Here is a 16,630-nt window from a genome sequence, read left to right as displayed (position 1 = left end):
TCGGGGTTGGAGGAGGAAGCTGTCGGGGTTGGAGGAGGAAGCTGTTGGGGTTGGAGGAAGCTGTTGGGGTTGGAGGAAATCTGTCGGGGTTGGAGGAGGAAGCTGTTGGGGATGGAGGAGGAAGATGTCGGGGATGGAGGAGGAAGCTGTCGGGGTTGGAGGAAGCTGTCGGGGTTGGAGGAGGAAGCTGTCGGGGTTGGAGGAAGCTGTCGGGGTTGGAGGATGAAGCTGTCGGGGTTGGAGAAGGAAGCTGTCGGGGTTGGAGGAAGAAGCTGTCGGGGTTGGAGGAGGAAGCTGTCGGGGATGGAGGAGGAAGCTGTCGGGGTTGGAGGAGGAAGCTGTTGAGGATTTAATCTGCGAAGTGCAGTCACGGGTGTATCTCTCTTTCCAATGTGCGGGATTATCAGCCCTCTGACCCTCCCCCGATCAGTATTCAGTGTTGAAGATACAGAATAGTTATACAATTACAGGTTACCTTCCTCCTGTTTCCTCGCTGTAGCAGAAAATTGTTCTGAAAAGCGCCAAGGTCAGATAACAGCTGGGAGGTTACATTGTATTTTTCCACGGTTCCCGGGAGCAGGGGGGAGGGGAAGCTGCGGGACGCGGCGGTCCCAGCGCTCCAATATATTTATATACTTTTTCAGCAATCCAATGAGATTTCCAGGGGGAAAAAAAATGTGCGTAAATCTATTCACTACATTGACAAGTCTTTTCTTTAAACTATAATTTCCACCTTTACTTTAATATCACATATCCTTTCCACACCAGATGAAATTTCATATTAGGCGGAAAAACCTGAGTTCAGTAGGCGGGGCCACGACTACACTAACAGTGAGCCAAAGACTCAGGAAATGTTGGGCCAGATCCTCAAACGAATTACGCCGGCGTATCTATTGATACGCCGCGTAATTTCAAAGTTCCCCCGTCGTAGCTCTGTTTTGTATCCACAAAACAAGATACGACTGTATCTGGGCTCGATCCGACTGGCGTACGTCTTAGGCTCCATTCACACCTAGGCGTTTTAACGCCTGAAGCGCGACGCTACAATACGCCGGAGGGTCGAAATTACATTAGTCTCTATGGAGACTGTTCACATCTCAACGCCGAACGCTGAAACGACGATCGCCTGAAGCTCAAACAAGTCCCGGACCCTTTTTTGTCGCGCGTATCGGGCGGTTTGGGCGTATTTGAGCGTTTCCATTTCCCATAGAAAGTAATGGAAACGCTCGATTCAAGCGACTTGCGCGACAACGGGCGTTTGCTACGGGCGTTTCGTCGCTTTAATCAATAGAACTTGTCGCCCATGCAGAAGATTAAAAAAATCTACCAACATAGCAACAAGTGATGAAAAGATGATCATTTTTCCTATTGGCTAAAATAAAAAACGTCGAAGTACAAAAACGTCGGACAACGCTGTATGCAAACGCGCAAATAAGCATGAATACGCGCGACAAAACGCCGGAAAAAAACGACCGAACGACCGACGCTCAGGTGTGAATGCAGCCTAAGTACGCCGTCGGATCGTAGGTGCATATTTACGCTGGCCGCTAGGTTGCGCTTCTGTCGAATTCCACGTCGAGTATGCAAATTAGCTAGATGCGGCGATCCACGAACGTACGTCCGGCCGGCGCATTTTTTTTACGTCGTTTGCGTTCGGCTTTTTCCGGCGTATAGTTACCCCTGCTATATGAGGCGTATCCTATGTTGAGTATGGACGTCGTTCCCGCTTCGAATTTTGAAAATGTTACGTCGTTTGCGTAAGTCGTTCGCGAATAGGGTTTTGCGTAGAATGACGTCACCGTCGTAAGCATTGGCTTGTTCCGGTTTATTTTTCGAGCATGCGCACTGGGATACCCCCACGGACGTCATTTACGTCGGGTCACGACGTATTATCATAAAACACGCCCCCATCACATACATTTGAATTGCGCGCCCTTACGCCGCCTAAGTTACACTACGCCGCCGTAAGTTAACTTACGGTGGGAAATCTTTGAGGATACAAAAAAAAAGTAAGTTACGGCGGCGTAGTGTATCTGAGATACGCTACGCCGGACGGAGAGAAGCGCCGCGTTTCGTGGATCTGGCCCCAAGTCTCTTTCTCCAGTGTAAAGCCGGATTTATCATTTCAAGTAATACGTGGATTTGTGATGTGGAGTGTCCACAAATTATTATTTTTTTTTCTAAATAAAGGGGAGTATTTATAGAAAATTCACAGAGCAATTTACCCTTTGAAACGGCGTCTGCAGTGGAGAAAATAATTATTTGATCCCCTGCAGATTTTGTAAGTTTTCCCACTTACAAAGAAATGAAGGGTCTACATCTACAGGGGATCAAATCATTATTTTCCCCATTTGTTCTGTGCTAATGGTGGGTGAAATCTAATGTTACCAGGCTATTTTCTCTCCAGGCCAAAAGTTTATCATTTATACAGAATAGAGTGAATCAGAAAATACTGCGTTATGGCCACTAGATGGAGCTGATGATTATAGGAAATAACTACTTATTTAATGCACAACTAAACGCTCTGAACTATTTTTAATCCTTATGCTGCTAGCCTTATTAACCACTTGCTTACTGGGCACATAAACCCCCTTCGTGCCCAGGCGAAATTTCAGCTTCCGGCACTGCAGCGCTTTAACTGAAATTTGCGCGGTCGTGCGACGTGGCTCCCAAACAAAATTGGCGTCCTTTTTTCCCCACAAATAGAGCTTTCTTTTGGTGGTATTTGATCACCTCTGCGGTTTTTATTTTTTGCGATATAAACAAAAAAAGAGCGACAGTTTAAAAAATACATATATATTTTTTTACTTGTTGCTATAATAAATATCCCATTTTTTTTTTTTCTTATATTTTTTTTTCAGTTAAGGCCGATACGTATTTTTCTACGTATTTTTGTAAAAAAAAAATGGTTTGCGCAAAAGTTATAGCACCTACAAAATAGGGGACAGAATTATGTTTTTTTTTTATTATTTTTTTTTTACTAGTAATGGCGGCGATCTGCGATTTTTATTGGGACTGCGATATTGCGGCGGACGTATCGGACACTTTTGACACAAATTTGGGACCATTCACATTTATACAGCAATCAGTGCTATAAAAATGCACTAATTACTGTATAAATGTGACTGGCAGGGAAGGGGTTAACACTAGGGGGTGAGGAAGGGGTTAAATGTATTCCCTGGGTGTGTTCTAACTGTGTGGGGGGAGGGGGCTGACTGGGGGAGGTGACCGATGCTGTGTCCCTATGTACAAGGGACACAGATCGGTCTCCTCTCCTCTGACAGCACGTGGAGCTCCACGTCCCTGCCGTGTCACCGCCGATCGCGTGTACCCGGTGGACATCGCGGCCGCCAGGTACACGCATAGGCTCTTCAGCGATGCGCCGGGACAGTGTTTACCCGCTGCGCGCCACCCAGTGGCGCGCGTGGGTAATGCTTTTAAAAAGACGTCCAAAGACGTCCACCCGCCACTTGAGAGCCACGCTGTTGACGTCTTTTGTCAATAGCGCAGGTCTGAAGTGGTTAAATAGATAGGAAGGTAACGTATATACTCGAGTATATGCCGAGTTTTTCAGCACATTTATTTTTGTTCTGAAAATGCCCCCCTCGGCTTATACTCGAGTCACCTTTTTGCACCTGATCTCCTGGATTTTTGGGGACCCGGTATCGGCCGGCCGTATGTCTCCTGGACCCCAAACTTCTACTCTACACGTGTGCAAAGTTTGTTGTCCGGGGGACCTACGGCCGGGGAGCACTGATTTTTCAAAGCTGGGCACCCCTTCCATAGACTCCAATGTTAAACAGTAATTTCTCCAGTGATTTTGGGGACCCGGTACCGGTCGGTCGTAGGTTCCCTGGACCCGAAACTTGCCACACATGTAGCCCCAGTCTCCCTCTACAAGTGTGCAATGGTTGTTGTCCGGGGGACCTACGGCCGGGGAGCACCGATTTTTCAAAGCTGGGCACCCCTTCCATAGACTCCAATGTTAAACAGTAATTTCTCCAGTGATTTTGGGGACCCGGTACCGGTCGGTCGTAGGTTCCCTGGACCCGAAACTTGCCACACATGTAGCCCCAGTCTCCCTCTACAAGTGTGCAATGGTTGTTGTCCGGGGGACCTACGGCCGGGGAGCACCGATTTTTCAAAGCTGGGCACCCCTTCCATAGACTCCAATGTTAAACAGTAATTTCTCCAGTGATTTTGGGGACCCGGTACCGGTCGGTCGTAGGTTCCCTGGACCCGAAACTTGCCACACATGTAGCCCCAGTCTCCCTCTACAAGTGTGCAATGGTTGTTGTCCGGGGGACCTACGGCTGGGGAGCACTGATTTTTCAAAGCTGGGCACCCCTTCCATAGATTCCCATGTTAAACGGTCATTTCTCCAGTGATTTTGGGGACCCGGTACCGGCCGGTAGTATGTCCCTTTTGACCCGGAACTTGGCACACATGTAGCCCCATTTCTACAAGTGTGCAAAGTTTGTTGTCTGGGGGACCTACGGCTGGGGAACTCTGATTTTTCAAAGCCGGGCACCCCTTCCATAGACTCCAATGTTAAACGTCAGTCTAGTCATAGACACAGTGAGGCATGGGCACAGTGAGTCGTGGGCACAGTGAGGCATGGGCACAGTGAGGCATGGGCACAGTGAGGCATGGACACAGTGAGGCATGCAGATGGACATCCTAGGCTTATACTCGAGTCAATACGTTTTCCCATTTTTTGTGGTAAAATTAGGTGCCTCGGCTTATACTCGAGTATATACAATATATAATATTTGCATGTTTTTTACCTTTTCATTTCTTCAGTTGATTCCTGGTTTCTGGCCGAGGCCCAAATGATGTCATATATCCCAGCCAGGAGTCTTCGGGAGGGGAGGAGGGGCTTTCTAAGCTAAGAACACCCTCCTGCATGCATGTCTAGGCTGAGGGCAGATGGATTTCAGAAAGTATATGCTACATGAATCATCTGCCCTTACTCAAGATGGCGACTGCTAGAAATGCTTGTTGGGGGGGATGGATTTTGAAGTGATTTTTCAACAAAATAAAGCATGGAGACGTGGATAGATGGATGGGGGAGTTTGCTTTGAATAATAAAAATGAATTAAACAGTCTTTTCAGTTTGTGGTATTCTGATACAGTTTAGTGCTGCTTTAACCTCTTCACGCCATCGGTATGCAAATATGCGGCCTCCCGGCCGGTGGGCACCTTGACGCTGATAAGCAGCATATTTGCATGCCAAAATATAAACAAACCTGTGCCAAGATCACGTTCCTTGCACCTAACGGGCTACGGAAAGCTTGTAGCGATCAGGAGCCTTTCGATCATGTGACTGCTGTGACAACCAATCACGGTGGTCACATGATGGTAAACCCGGCCCCCGTATCCCGGCATTAGAAACCCCTTAAAGGGCCAGGAGGAACCAGCATTAATCGTCAGCTCCATCTAGTGGTCATAATGTGGTATTCTCCTGATTCACTGTATTCTATATGAATGAAGAAGATCTAACCTGGAGAGAAAATAGCATAACATTCGATGTTGCCTCAGTACATGCCGTCTCACAGGACTAATAGCGCTAAATCCGCCCCTTTGAATTTTGGAGGCCATTGGCATAGCTTTGTTGGGAATTCTCAGATTGTTAATGTATTGACGCATGTTCAACATTGATTAATAAGGAATGTATGTTTATATAATAATATCCCAGGCCTATAGTGTCCTGTTATCAGACTTGGAGAAGGATGACGGTCTCCATGTTTCCTCTTACAGGTCAGAGTGACTCAGGGGAAGGAGCCGGCACATTTGCTCAGCTTGTTTAAAGACAAACCGCTTATTATATACAAAGAAGGCACCTCCCGCAAGGGCGGACAGGCACCTCCCAACGCCGTACGACTCTTCCAGATCCGCAGGAATTTGTCCTTCATCACTCGGATTGTGGAGGTAACCGGGCACTACGTGATATATAAAGTCAGTGCTGGAGAGTATGACCAGCCAAGGGTAGCATTCCATTCATGGAAGGGGTGTGGTAGGTTCTCTCTCTCCTGATCAACTCTTATATCTCTTGAGGACTTCAGCTGTGAGATCTTTCCACTGATGACCCCTTCTCTGCCTTCTGATGGGTAGGACCCCATTGGGACAGCATGCAGAAGTCAGCAGATGTGGGGATTCAAAGAGATGTCACCAGAGATGTACAAAACTATTCTATGACTTTACCGCTTTGGGTGGATTCATCTGTTATGACAATTGCATATAATGAGACATGAGTGATTGCCAATTATAAACGTAGTATTGTTATTAAAATCAATTTATTATCAATATCTGCCATTATTTCTCTGTCATCTTTCCTTGGATCTATTCCATTATCTGCCCCTGTCTGCTATCTATCTGTCTATTTACTGATCTATTGTTCTATCTATACCTCCTTTTCTATGCCATTATCTATCTATCTATCTATCTATCTATCTATCTATCTATCTATCTATATATATATATATATATATATATATATATATATATATATATATATATATATACTATCTGTCTGTACTGTATATCTAATAAATCAGGCAATCTATGTATCTATTCCAAATCTATATCTATTTATATCTAATCAATTAATCAAGCAGGCAGGATATCTATCTATCTGTCTGTTTATCTGTCTATCTGTCTGCCTGTCTTCCTATCTATCTATCTATCTATCTATCTATCTATCTATCTATCTATCTATCTATCTATCTATCTGTCAATCTACTGTAGATCTAATCAATAAATCAGGCAATCTATGTTTCCATTCCTAATCTATATCTATTTATATCTAATCAATTAATCAAGCAGGCAGGACATCTACTGTATCTATCTATCTATCTATCTATCTATCTATCTATCTATCTATCTATCTATCTATCTATCTATCTACTGTATATCTAATCAATCGGGCAATCTATGTATCCATATCTAATCAATATCTATTTATATCTAATCAATCAAGTAAGCAAGATATTAATCTGGCTTTCTATCTATTGGTCTATCAAACGGTCTGCCTAGCTATTTATCTACTGTATAGCCAATCAATCAATCAATAAATCAGGCAATCTATGTATACATATCTAATCTGTATCTAATCAATTAAGCAAGCGAGAAATCTATCTTATCTGTCTGTCGGTCTATTTATCTATCTACTGTATAGCTAATCAATCAATCAGGCAATCCATGTATCCATATCTAATCTATATCTATCTATATCTAATCAATTAATCAAGCAGGGAAGACATCTATCTATCTGTCTATCTATCTACTGTATATCTAAACAATCAGGCAATCTATTTATCTATATCTAACCTATATCTATTTATATATAATCAGTCAATCAATCAAGTAAGCAAGAAATCAATCTATCAATCAATCGGTCTATCTATCTATCCATCTATCTATCTACTGTATATCTGATCAATCAATCAAGCAAGTGAGAAATCTATCTATCTATCTATCTATCTATCTATCTATCTATCTATCTATCTATCTATCTATCTATCTATCTATCTATCTATCTATCTATCTATCTATCTATCTATTGTATGTATTTATCTTGTGCTCACATATCCTCCTGGAAGGATCTCTGTGCTCCGGTTTTCAGACACGACTCTGAATATGTTCCTGTGACATTCTGTTTGTAGGTGGAACCAGATGCATCTTTGCTGAATTCCAATGATGTGTTTGTTTTAAAACTGAAGAACAATTCCGGGTATCAGTGGGTGGGAAAGGGAGCCAGCGGAGAAGAAGAGAAAGGGGCAGACTACATAGCCGGAGTCTTGAAATGCAAAACTACAAAAATTACGGAAAGACAGGAACCAGGTTTGTATGTCTCTGCATATATTTGTAACAGCTTCCTCCTATATAAAGGGAACATATCCACTCTTCATATCACTGTGTAGGGATGAGCATAGTACTCTGCCCGAACCTGGATTCTCAATGAACCAAGACAGCCGATGTAAATTACAATCTATAATCAGCACAGTCCATTCACCAAAAATGTGCTTTGTGGACTATAGATGGGTCTTTGGGAACCCTTAATGGCCACTCTCCTTCTATAACCCACCAACCTTTGCTTTGTAAGAGCACCACATTTTTTGGGGACTTACATTGCTCTGTGGACCAGCTATGGAACCCTTACTGCTCCACTCTTCCTCCATAACCAACTGACCTCTACTATGCAAGATCGTGTGATCGTGAGTTACATTGTGAAGTTGTAGTTGACCATCGTATAGAGAACCCAACTCTCTGTGATGCAATATGCCCAATAAAGGGGAACTGAACTATTTTATTAGGGTGTAGATCTTTTCTTCACTTAACATTCTCTCTTTAAGGCTACATAATATACTCTTTGCATCTGTGTAAATTAGAAGACTGAGTGCCAGATCCACGTAGCGCGGTGCATTCTTCCGTCCGGCGTAGCGTATCTCTGATACACTACGCCGCCGTAACTTACAGTGTATCTTTGGTATCCTGAAAGAATTTGCGCCGTAAGTTACGGCGGCGTAGCGTAAATTTCCCGGCGTAAGGGCGCGCAATTCAAATGTATGTGATGGGGGCGTGTTTTATGTTAATACGTCTTGACCCGGCGTAAATGACGTTTTTTTTAACGGCGCATGCACCGTCCGTGGGGGTATCCCAGTGCGCATGCTCAAAATTAACCCGCAACAAGCCAATGCTTACGACGTTGACATCATTTTACGCAAAGCCCTATTCGTGAACGATTTATGCAAAGGACGTAACATTTTCAAGATTTGACGCGGAAACGACGGCCATAGTTAACATAGGATACGCCTCATATAGCAGGGGTAACTATAAAGCCTTACGGAAACGACTTAAAAAAAATGCGCCGGCCGGACGTACGTTCATGGATCACCATATCTAGCTAATTTGCATACTCAACTCGGAATTCGACGGAAACGCCACCTAGCGGCCAGCGTAAATATGCACCTACGATCCGACGGCGTACTAAGACGTACGCCAGTCGGATCGAGCCCAGATTCAGTCGTATCTTGTTTTGTGGATACAAAACAAAGATATGACGGGGCATTTTAAAAATTACGCGGCGTATCCATAGATACGCCGGCGTAATTCGTTTGTGGATCTGGCCCTGAGTCACCATTAGGGTAGGAAAATTAAACTTTATAAATTCTCTGGCAGTGGCTCCACTCAGTTGGGCCTTGTACAGTATTAGTAAGTATAACCCCCAATTGGCATACCCTTATTCATCCACTCAGATCCTTGGCAAAGGTAGTGCAGTCCTTGGTAGTCTTTTAAAGGCTATATTGGTAGTTGTGACTGAGATGTAGGTGAAACAGACACACACACGGAGAGTAGGAGCACCCGCAAAGCTTTTTATTTAATGGTAGAGGGGGTTAACACAAAGCCAGGTAGCAGTTATCACAGCCGGGCAAAACAAGACTCAGTAACACAGTATAAATGCACAGCGGGGTAGCAGAGTCTGTGCTGGTAAAGGGTAATCCGCGCCAGGCCAAACAAGATAAATAGCGGAGTTCTTGCAGATAGGGGTAGTCTGTGCCCAGTTTTGGACACACAAGAACAGAGTTCGCTCTACTCACAGCGCTTGCGATCACAGGGTTAATCCACTCCCAGGATGACACACAGCCAGGGATAATCCACTCCCAGGATGGCACACAGCCAGGGATAATCCACTCCCAGGATGGCACACACAGCCAGGGATAATCCACTCCCAGGATGGCACACAGCCAGGGATAATCCACTCACAGGATGGCACACAGCCAGGGATAATCCACTCACAGGATGGAGGCTGCAGGACTGGCAATGAAGAAAGCAGGAGCCGGGATGGCAAACCACACAACTGCCTCTATCCCAGCACACGTTACAACAGATATTCCACTCCAAGACACTTCCCACCACCCTTGGATTCAGGGCGGGTTTAACTGTCCAATGACAATAGACAAACAGGTCTGGTGTGTTCAAACTTCTCATCAGTAAACAGTCTTATCAGCAGGGGGGCTGCTGGAGGAGTCCCCCTCCCTCCAGCCCAAAGCCCAAAATACTCACCTAAATCCATGTTAAAGTGGAGGTTCACCCTAAAAACGATTTTTTAACATTAGAGCCAGCATAGTAAGGGCATTTACTTTTGGCAGTTTTTTTTTTTCTCTGTACTTACCTTTATATTCTGATTTGGTCCAGGGCTTCCACCTTCTGATGACTCCGGGACTGGGCGTTCCTATCCCTGCCTCAGGGTTCCGATGACTGAGGGACTGGGCGTTCCTATCCTTCGGTTCGATGATTGACGGCTTGTGAAACAGGTAACCTGTCGCACAACGCGCTTCACCAGATTTCCGGAAATAGCCGAGCTGCGAGTCGGCACTATACGCCGCCTGCGCCCGCCGTGTAGAGCTGACTATGCAGGCGCTGTATAGTGCCGACTTGCAGCTCGGCTATTTCCCGACATCTGGTGACGCATGTTGTGCGACAGGTCACCTGTTTCACAAGCCATCAATCATCCAACGGAAGAATAGGAACGCCCAACCTTTTTTGCAGGCCCAGGGAGGAGCACGCCGTGGTAAGCAATGGGCAATGGCTGGTGTTGGCACTTCAATCATCATGGCACCATGATGCTTGGAGAGAGATTATGTCATCTCTGCCCGTCCGCCTGCTCGTTTCTCTCCTCTCATCCGCCTCTCTCATGTAGCACGCCTGCCCACCACTCTCGTGGCCCGCTGGTTAGGCAGGGAGACTGCGGCAAGAGACTCTGGGCTATGGGCCCTAGATTTAGGGCTATAGCCCCAATAGCCACCCCCTAGCGACGCCACTGGTGGGAGGGTCTTTCTTTAGGTGTTTACATCATTGTCTGAGTGACATAGACATTTGCCATTGGTTTTCCAAGAGTGGGGGGGGGCCTCTTGGGCTCCAAAAATGCAGAAACATGATGGCATTACAATGAGGGGACAGCAGGGACACAGACTGAAGCAATAGATCAATGGTCTCTATACCGGGGAGAGGCAACTACTAGGGACACATGACTTAAGTGCGTAAAAGGGGTTGTATGGGTGGAAGGGGGGTTTAGTTTGCCCAAAGATGGGCTTTTACACTGCAATCTGACCCAACCCAAGTCAGCACATGTTACATTCTGGCTGGCTGATAGTATACAAGGGAAAACTCTACTGCACAGTTAAATAGAAGGTTGCAAAACAAGTATAGATTTAAACTTCTAGGGAACACATCCATACAAGGTCAACAGTTAATGAAGTATCGTACTTCCTGCGGGCATATATTGAATTTTTTTGGAATTGCCCTTTCCTTTCTGAACTGGTGACACACAAAAAGTAAGGGGAAGTCTTCACAACAGAGGAACAGACAGCATTAACAATTCTAACCATTTCTCGCTATCCAAAAATTTCATCTCGAGTTCTACTTTAACTACTTGCCGACCTGCCGCCGTCGTTTTACAGCAGCAGGTTGGCTCCCCTGCGCGAGAGCCCGTAGCTCTACGTCGGCTCTCGCGCTGGCCCCCCCGCTCGCCCCCGACTCCCGTGCGTGTGCCCGGCGGGCACGATCGCCGCCGGGCACACGCGATCGCTCGTTACAGAGCGGAGACCGGGAGCTGTGTGTGTAAACACACAGCTCCCAGTCCTGTCAGGGAGAGAAATGCTAATCATCAGTTCATACAATGTATGAACAGCGATCAGTCATTTCCCCTAGTGAGGCCACCCCCCCTACAGTTAGAACACACCCAGGGACATACTTAACCCCTTCCCCGCCCCCTAGTGTTAACCCCTTCACTGCCAGTGGCATTTTTATAGTAATCCAATGCATTTTTATAGCACTGATCGCTATAAAAATGGCAATGGTCCCAAAAATGTGTCCGAAGTGTCCGCCATAATGTCGCAGTACTGAAAAAAAATCGCTGATCACCGCCATTACTAGTAAAAAAAAATATTAATAAAAATGCCATAAAAATACCCCCTATTTTATAAACGCTATAACTTTTGCGCAAACCAATCAATAAACGCTTATTGCGATTTTTTTTAACGAAAAATATGTAGAAGAATACGTATCGGCCTAAACTGAGGAAAAAAAATGTTTTTTTATATATTCTTTGGAGATATTTATTATAGCAAAAAGTACAAAATATAATTTGTTTTTAAAATTGTCGCTCTATTTTTGTTTATAGCGCAAAAACTAAAAACCGCAGAGGTGATAAAATACCACCAAAAGAAAGCTCTATTTGTGGGGAAAAAGGACACCAATTTTGTTTGGGAGCCACGTCGCACGACCGCGCAATTGTCAGTTAAACTGACGCAGTGCCGAATCGCAAAAAGTGCTCTGGTCTTTGAACAGCAATATGGTCCGGGGGTTAAGTGGTTAAAGAGGAACTGCAGTCTTCTCACATAATTTGTAATAAAAACATCTTTGCCATTCTGAAGCTTCCCTCCAACCACTTTGCATATTATTTTATATATACTGTGATTCTGTACTTGCCAAATATGCTGCAGAAATCTCCTTACACGGAGTCTGGCTGCATCCATTTTAACTGTGGGCAGCTGAAGTTGCTGCCTGTTTACTTCCTGGATTTACAAAGACACACAGAGGCACACCTCCAGCTCTGCAGCTCTCATTGGCCCTCTTATGATTGACCCCCCACCTCCCTTCCTGGCAAACTCTCACGAGAGTGAGAGAGAGAGCTGTGCATGATATCATAAGCCTAGGCTAATGACCAGACAAGAAACAGGAAGTGGGCTGTATAAGGGATTTACTGTTTTACTATCCAAAGTTAAAACAACAACAAGGGCAGAAGATTTACTAGATGAAAAGGTGAAAAAAATGACTGAAGGTTCGCTTTAAGGTAGAACACAACATATTTAGGTGGATTCAGAAAGACTTAAAGTCTGAATCTGCTCCGACGCAAATTTAAGCGTATTCTGGTAACCAGATACTTTGCCGCAATGCACACTGGGATATATACACGGACGGCGCATGCGCCGATCGTCAAAAACGTCAATCACGTCAGGTGACAGTTAATTTACATAAAACACGCCCCCCACATCCTCATTTGAATTAGGCGTGCTTACGCCGGCCCCATTTACGCTATGCCGCGGTAACTTAGCAGGCAAGTACTTCGTGAATACAGTACTTGCCTTGCTAACTTACGGCGGCGTAGTGTAAATACGATACGCTACGCCGCCGCAACGATGTGCCCGCCTACCTGAATCCAGCTAAGAGTATCTTTCTACTTTGCTTTTGGCAGATGAGTTCTGGAGTGCCTTGGGAGGTAAAAAGCAATACCAGACATCACCTCTGTTGGTCTCCCAGCTGGAAGATCACCCACCTCGGTTGTTTGGCTGCTCCAATAAGACTGGCAGATTTGTGGTAAGTTCAGAGTCTTAAAATAAATATTTGCTAATAGCTCACATTAATGAATTCTTTATGTTTTTTGTTTTTTTTTGAACCAATGGGAAAGAGTTAAAATGTATACATTGAGGAGATGTTGCATTACTTGAGAAACCCGTACAAGAAATGGGGGGAGCCAGTGGCGGCTGGTGTTCAAAATTTTTGGGTGGGCGCAAACAAACATCAATTGCAGCCACTGTGCCCATCAAACTCAGCCACTGTACCCATAAATTGCCGCCACTGTGCCATCAAACGCAGCCACTGTACCCATAAATTGCCGCCACTGTGCCATCAAACGCAGCCACTGTACCTATAAATTGCTGCCACTGTGCCATCAAACTCAGCCACTGTACCCATAAATTGCTGCCACTGTGCCATCAAACTCAGCCACTGTACCCATAAATTGCTGCCACTGTGCCATCAAACTCAGCCACTGTACCCATAAATTGCTGCCACTGTGCCATCAAACTCAGCCACTGTACCCATAAATTGCTGCCACTGTGCCATCAAACTCAGCCACATAAATTGCCGTCACGGTTGGCGAAAGGAGCCGAACGGCGAGTCGGCGCTATACTGCGCATTCGCATCGCCGTTCGGCTCCTTTCGCCAATCGTGACGCGGCTTACGCGACGGGGGGAGAGCTCGTTTTTGGGCAAAACGTCAATCAACAGCATGTGAGGAACGCCCACTCCCGCGGGACTCGCAACCCGGATGCACGGGTGAATATGCTGTACTAAGGTATGTACAGCAGGAAAAAAATAATAAGAGCCTTAATCGTGATGGAATGTGGGGGGGCAGTGGAATAAAAAAAAGTTGTTTTTAAGGGGGAACCACCGCTTTAAGCATATTTCGAATTCCAAAAAAGACATTGAAAATGTCCTATATCAAAAAATATAACACTCAAAAAACAAAAAGCGGTCACCGGGCTTGTGGAACAAAAGACAGAATTGTTAAGAGCAACAAGCAAGATAAATGTTGGAAATATCCTAATTTCCGAATATTTCTAAATATTCGGAAATTCGAAAATTTCCGAAATTCAAAGTTTCTGAAAATCAAAATTCTGAAATCAGAAATTCTGAAATCCAAAAATTGGAACGGAAATCCGAAAATTCAAAAACCCCAAAATTCTAAATTCTGAAATAATAACTAACTAATAATAACTTAACTATTACTAACTATTAAATTATATAAATTATATTGGAATTTCCTTTCAAATTTGGCTGTTAGTGAATGTATCGAATACGAATTTATCCAAAGTTACAAATAATTTGAAATAACAAATGCCGTATCTAAACAAATTCAACGTAACAAATTAATGATAATAAATAACAACAATAATAAAAACGTATTATTATTACTTATTATTTTGTTCCGTTCCATTTGTTTAGATGCAGCATTCTTAATTTTGGATAATTGGGTAACATCAGATAAATTTGTATTCGTTATGTTCATTAACAAATTTGAAAGGAAATTCCAATACCTATAATTTAATAGTTAGTTATTATTTCAAATTTTTGGATTTTTCTAATTTTCAGATTTTCCTTTCTTATTTTTGGACTATCTAATTTTTTGGATTTCCGCATTCCAAATTTTCGAATTTCTGAATTTTTGAATTTCCAAATTTAAAAATTTACGAATTTCCAAATTCCGAATTTTCGAATTTACGAATCTTTGAAAAAAAAAATCAAACAAACAAACAAACACAATTTTTCGGCAGTGCACATGTCTAGTAAATACCCAAAAGAAAGAATCACATGCTCGACGGTGTGAAAACCTTGGGGCAGATCCACAAAAGGATTACGTAATTTTAAAATTCCCACGTCGTATCTTTGTTTTGTATCCACAAAACAAGATACGACGGAATCTCGGGTCGATCCGACAGGCGTACGTCTTAGTACGCCGTCGGATCTTAGGTGCATTTTTTCCGCCGGCCGCTAGATGGCGTTTCCGTCGAAGCCCGCGTCGAGTATGCAAATTAGCTAGTTACGGCGATCCACAAACGTACGTCCGGCCGGCGCATTCACAAACGTACGCTTGTCCGACGCAGTAAAGATACGCCGTTTACGTAACGCATTTTCAGGCCTAAAGTTATTCCATCAAATAGCTGGAATAGTAATGTTAGGTATGGCCTTCGTTCCCGCGTCGAAATTTGAAAATTTTACGTCGTTTGCGTAAGTCGTCCGTGAATAGGGCTGGACGTAATTTACGTTCACGTCGAAACCAATAGGACCGTGCGGCGTACTTTGCCGCCATGCACACTGGGATATGTACACGGACGGCGCATGCGCCGTTCATAAAATACGTCAATCACGTCAGGTCACCCACATTAACATAAAACACGCCCCCTCATCCGAATTTGAATTAGGTGCGCTTATGCCGGCCCGATTTACGCTACGCCGCCGTAACTTAGCAGGCAAGTACTTTGTGAATCATGTACTTGCCTCGCTAACTTACGGCGGCGTAGTGTAAACACGATACACTACGCCACCGCAAAGTTAAGGCGGTCTTTCTGAATCTAGCTATCTATGCTCACAAGCTGTGCTCTTGTTCTAAGCTTAGAAATTAAAGACAAAAACTGTGAAAATGAATGTCCTCGTCTAAGTTGTGCCGTTCCATTCCTAGATTGAGGAAGTACCTGGAGAATTCACGCAGGAGGATTTAGCAGAAGATGATGTGATGTTGCTGGACTCATGGGAACAGGTAGGAAAACAAAGTACATTTGTGAACAAAAACAGATTTGCATTTTACATGCAGTCATTGGCATACATAAGCCCTTTGATTACAGTAAGGGAGTTTAATAATCTGGAGCTGTAAGAATATCCCACCAAGCTGCTAAAACTGCAGAAGACGAGCTCCTGTAGATGACCAACTATGGACCAACCTGTAAAATGCCAACCACTTGACCCACCAAACCAGCATTGGTGGACAATGTCAGGCTCCTATACGACCAGGGGCGGACTGACAACTCATGGGGCCCACGGGCAATAGGATATTATGGGGGGCCCCGGGCAATAGAAGATTATGGGGCCCCCAGGCATGGGCGTCCGCTCCATAGGGCAAGGGGGGGAAATTGACCCCCCCCTGGAAAATCGAGAAGGTGTTGAAGAGTTTTGCGGCCGCGGGCTGTCTGAGCGGTCCCAGGCCGGATGTCACACAGGCACAGCGAGCAGAGGGAACCTGCTGTGCCTGTGCAGCGCTGATGGCTGATCTGAGGTACTGAATGGGATGG

General features: G+C 44.6%; 1 protein-coding gene across 1 annotated transcript in view; it reads left to right on the top strand.

Annotated features, from left to right (window-relative positions):
- Positions 1 to 16,630, top strand: part of SCIN (scinderin) — a 175,924-nt gene that overhangs the window by 137,580 nt on the left and 21,714 nt on the right. The window contains exons 11-14 of the mRNA XM_040352263.1: positions 5,761 to 5,931; positions 7,665 to 7,842; positions 13,259 to 13,380; positions 16,024 to 16,101. Coding sequence (XP_040208197.1) covers positions 5,761 to 5,931; positions 7,665 to 7,842; positions 13,259 to 13,380; positions 16,024 to 16,101 — 549 coding nt within the window. The remainder of the gene's footprint in view (positions 1 to 5,760; positions 5,932 to 7,664; positions 7,843 to 13,258; positions 13,381 to 16,023; positions 16,102 to 16,630) is intronic.

Source organism: Rana temporaria, chromosome 5, assembly GCF_905171775.1.
Source record: "Rana temporaria chromosome 5, aRanTem1.1, whole genome shotgun sequence".
NCBI classification, from domain to species: domain Eukaryota; kingdom Metazoa; phylum Chordata; class Amphibia; order Anura; family Ranidae; genus Rana; species Rana temporaria.
This window is presented reverse-complemented; position numbering and strand designations above follow the sequence as displayed.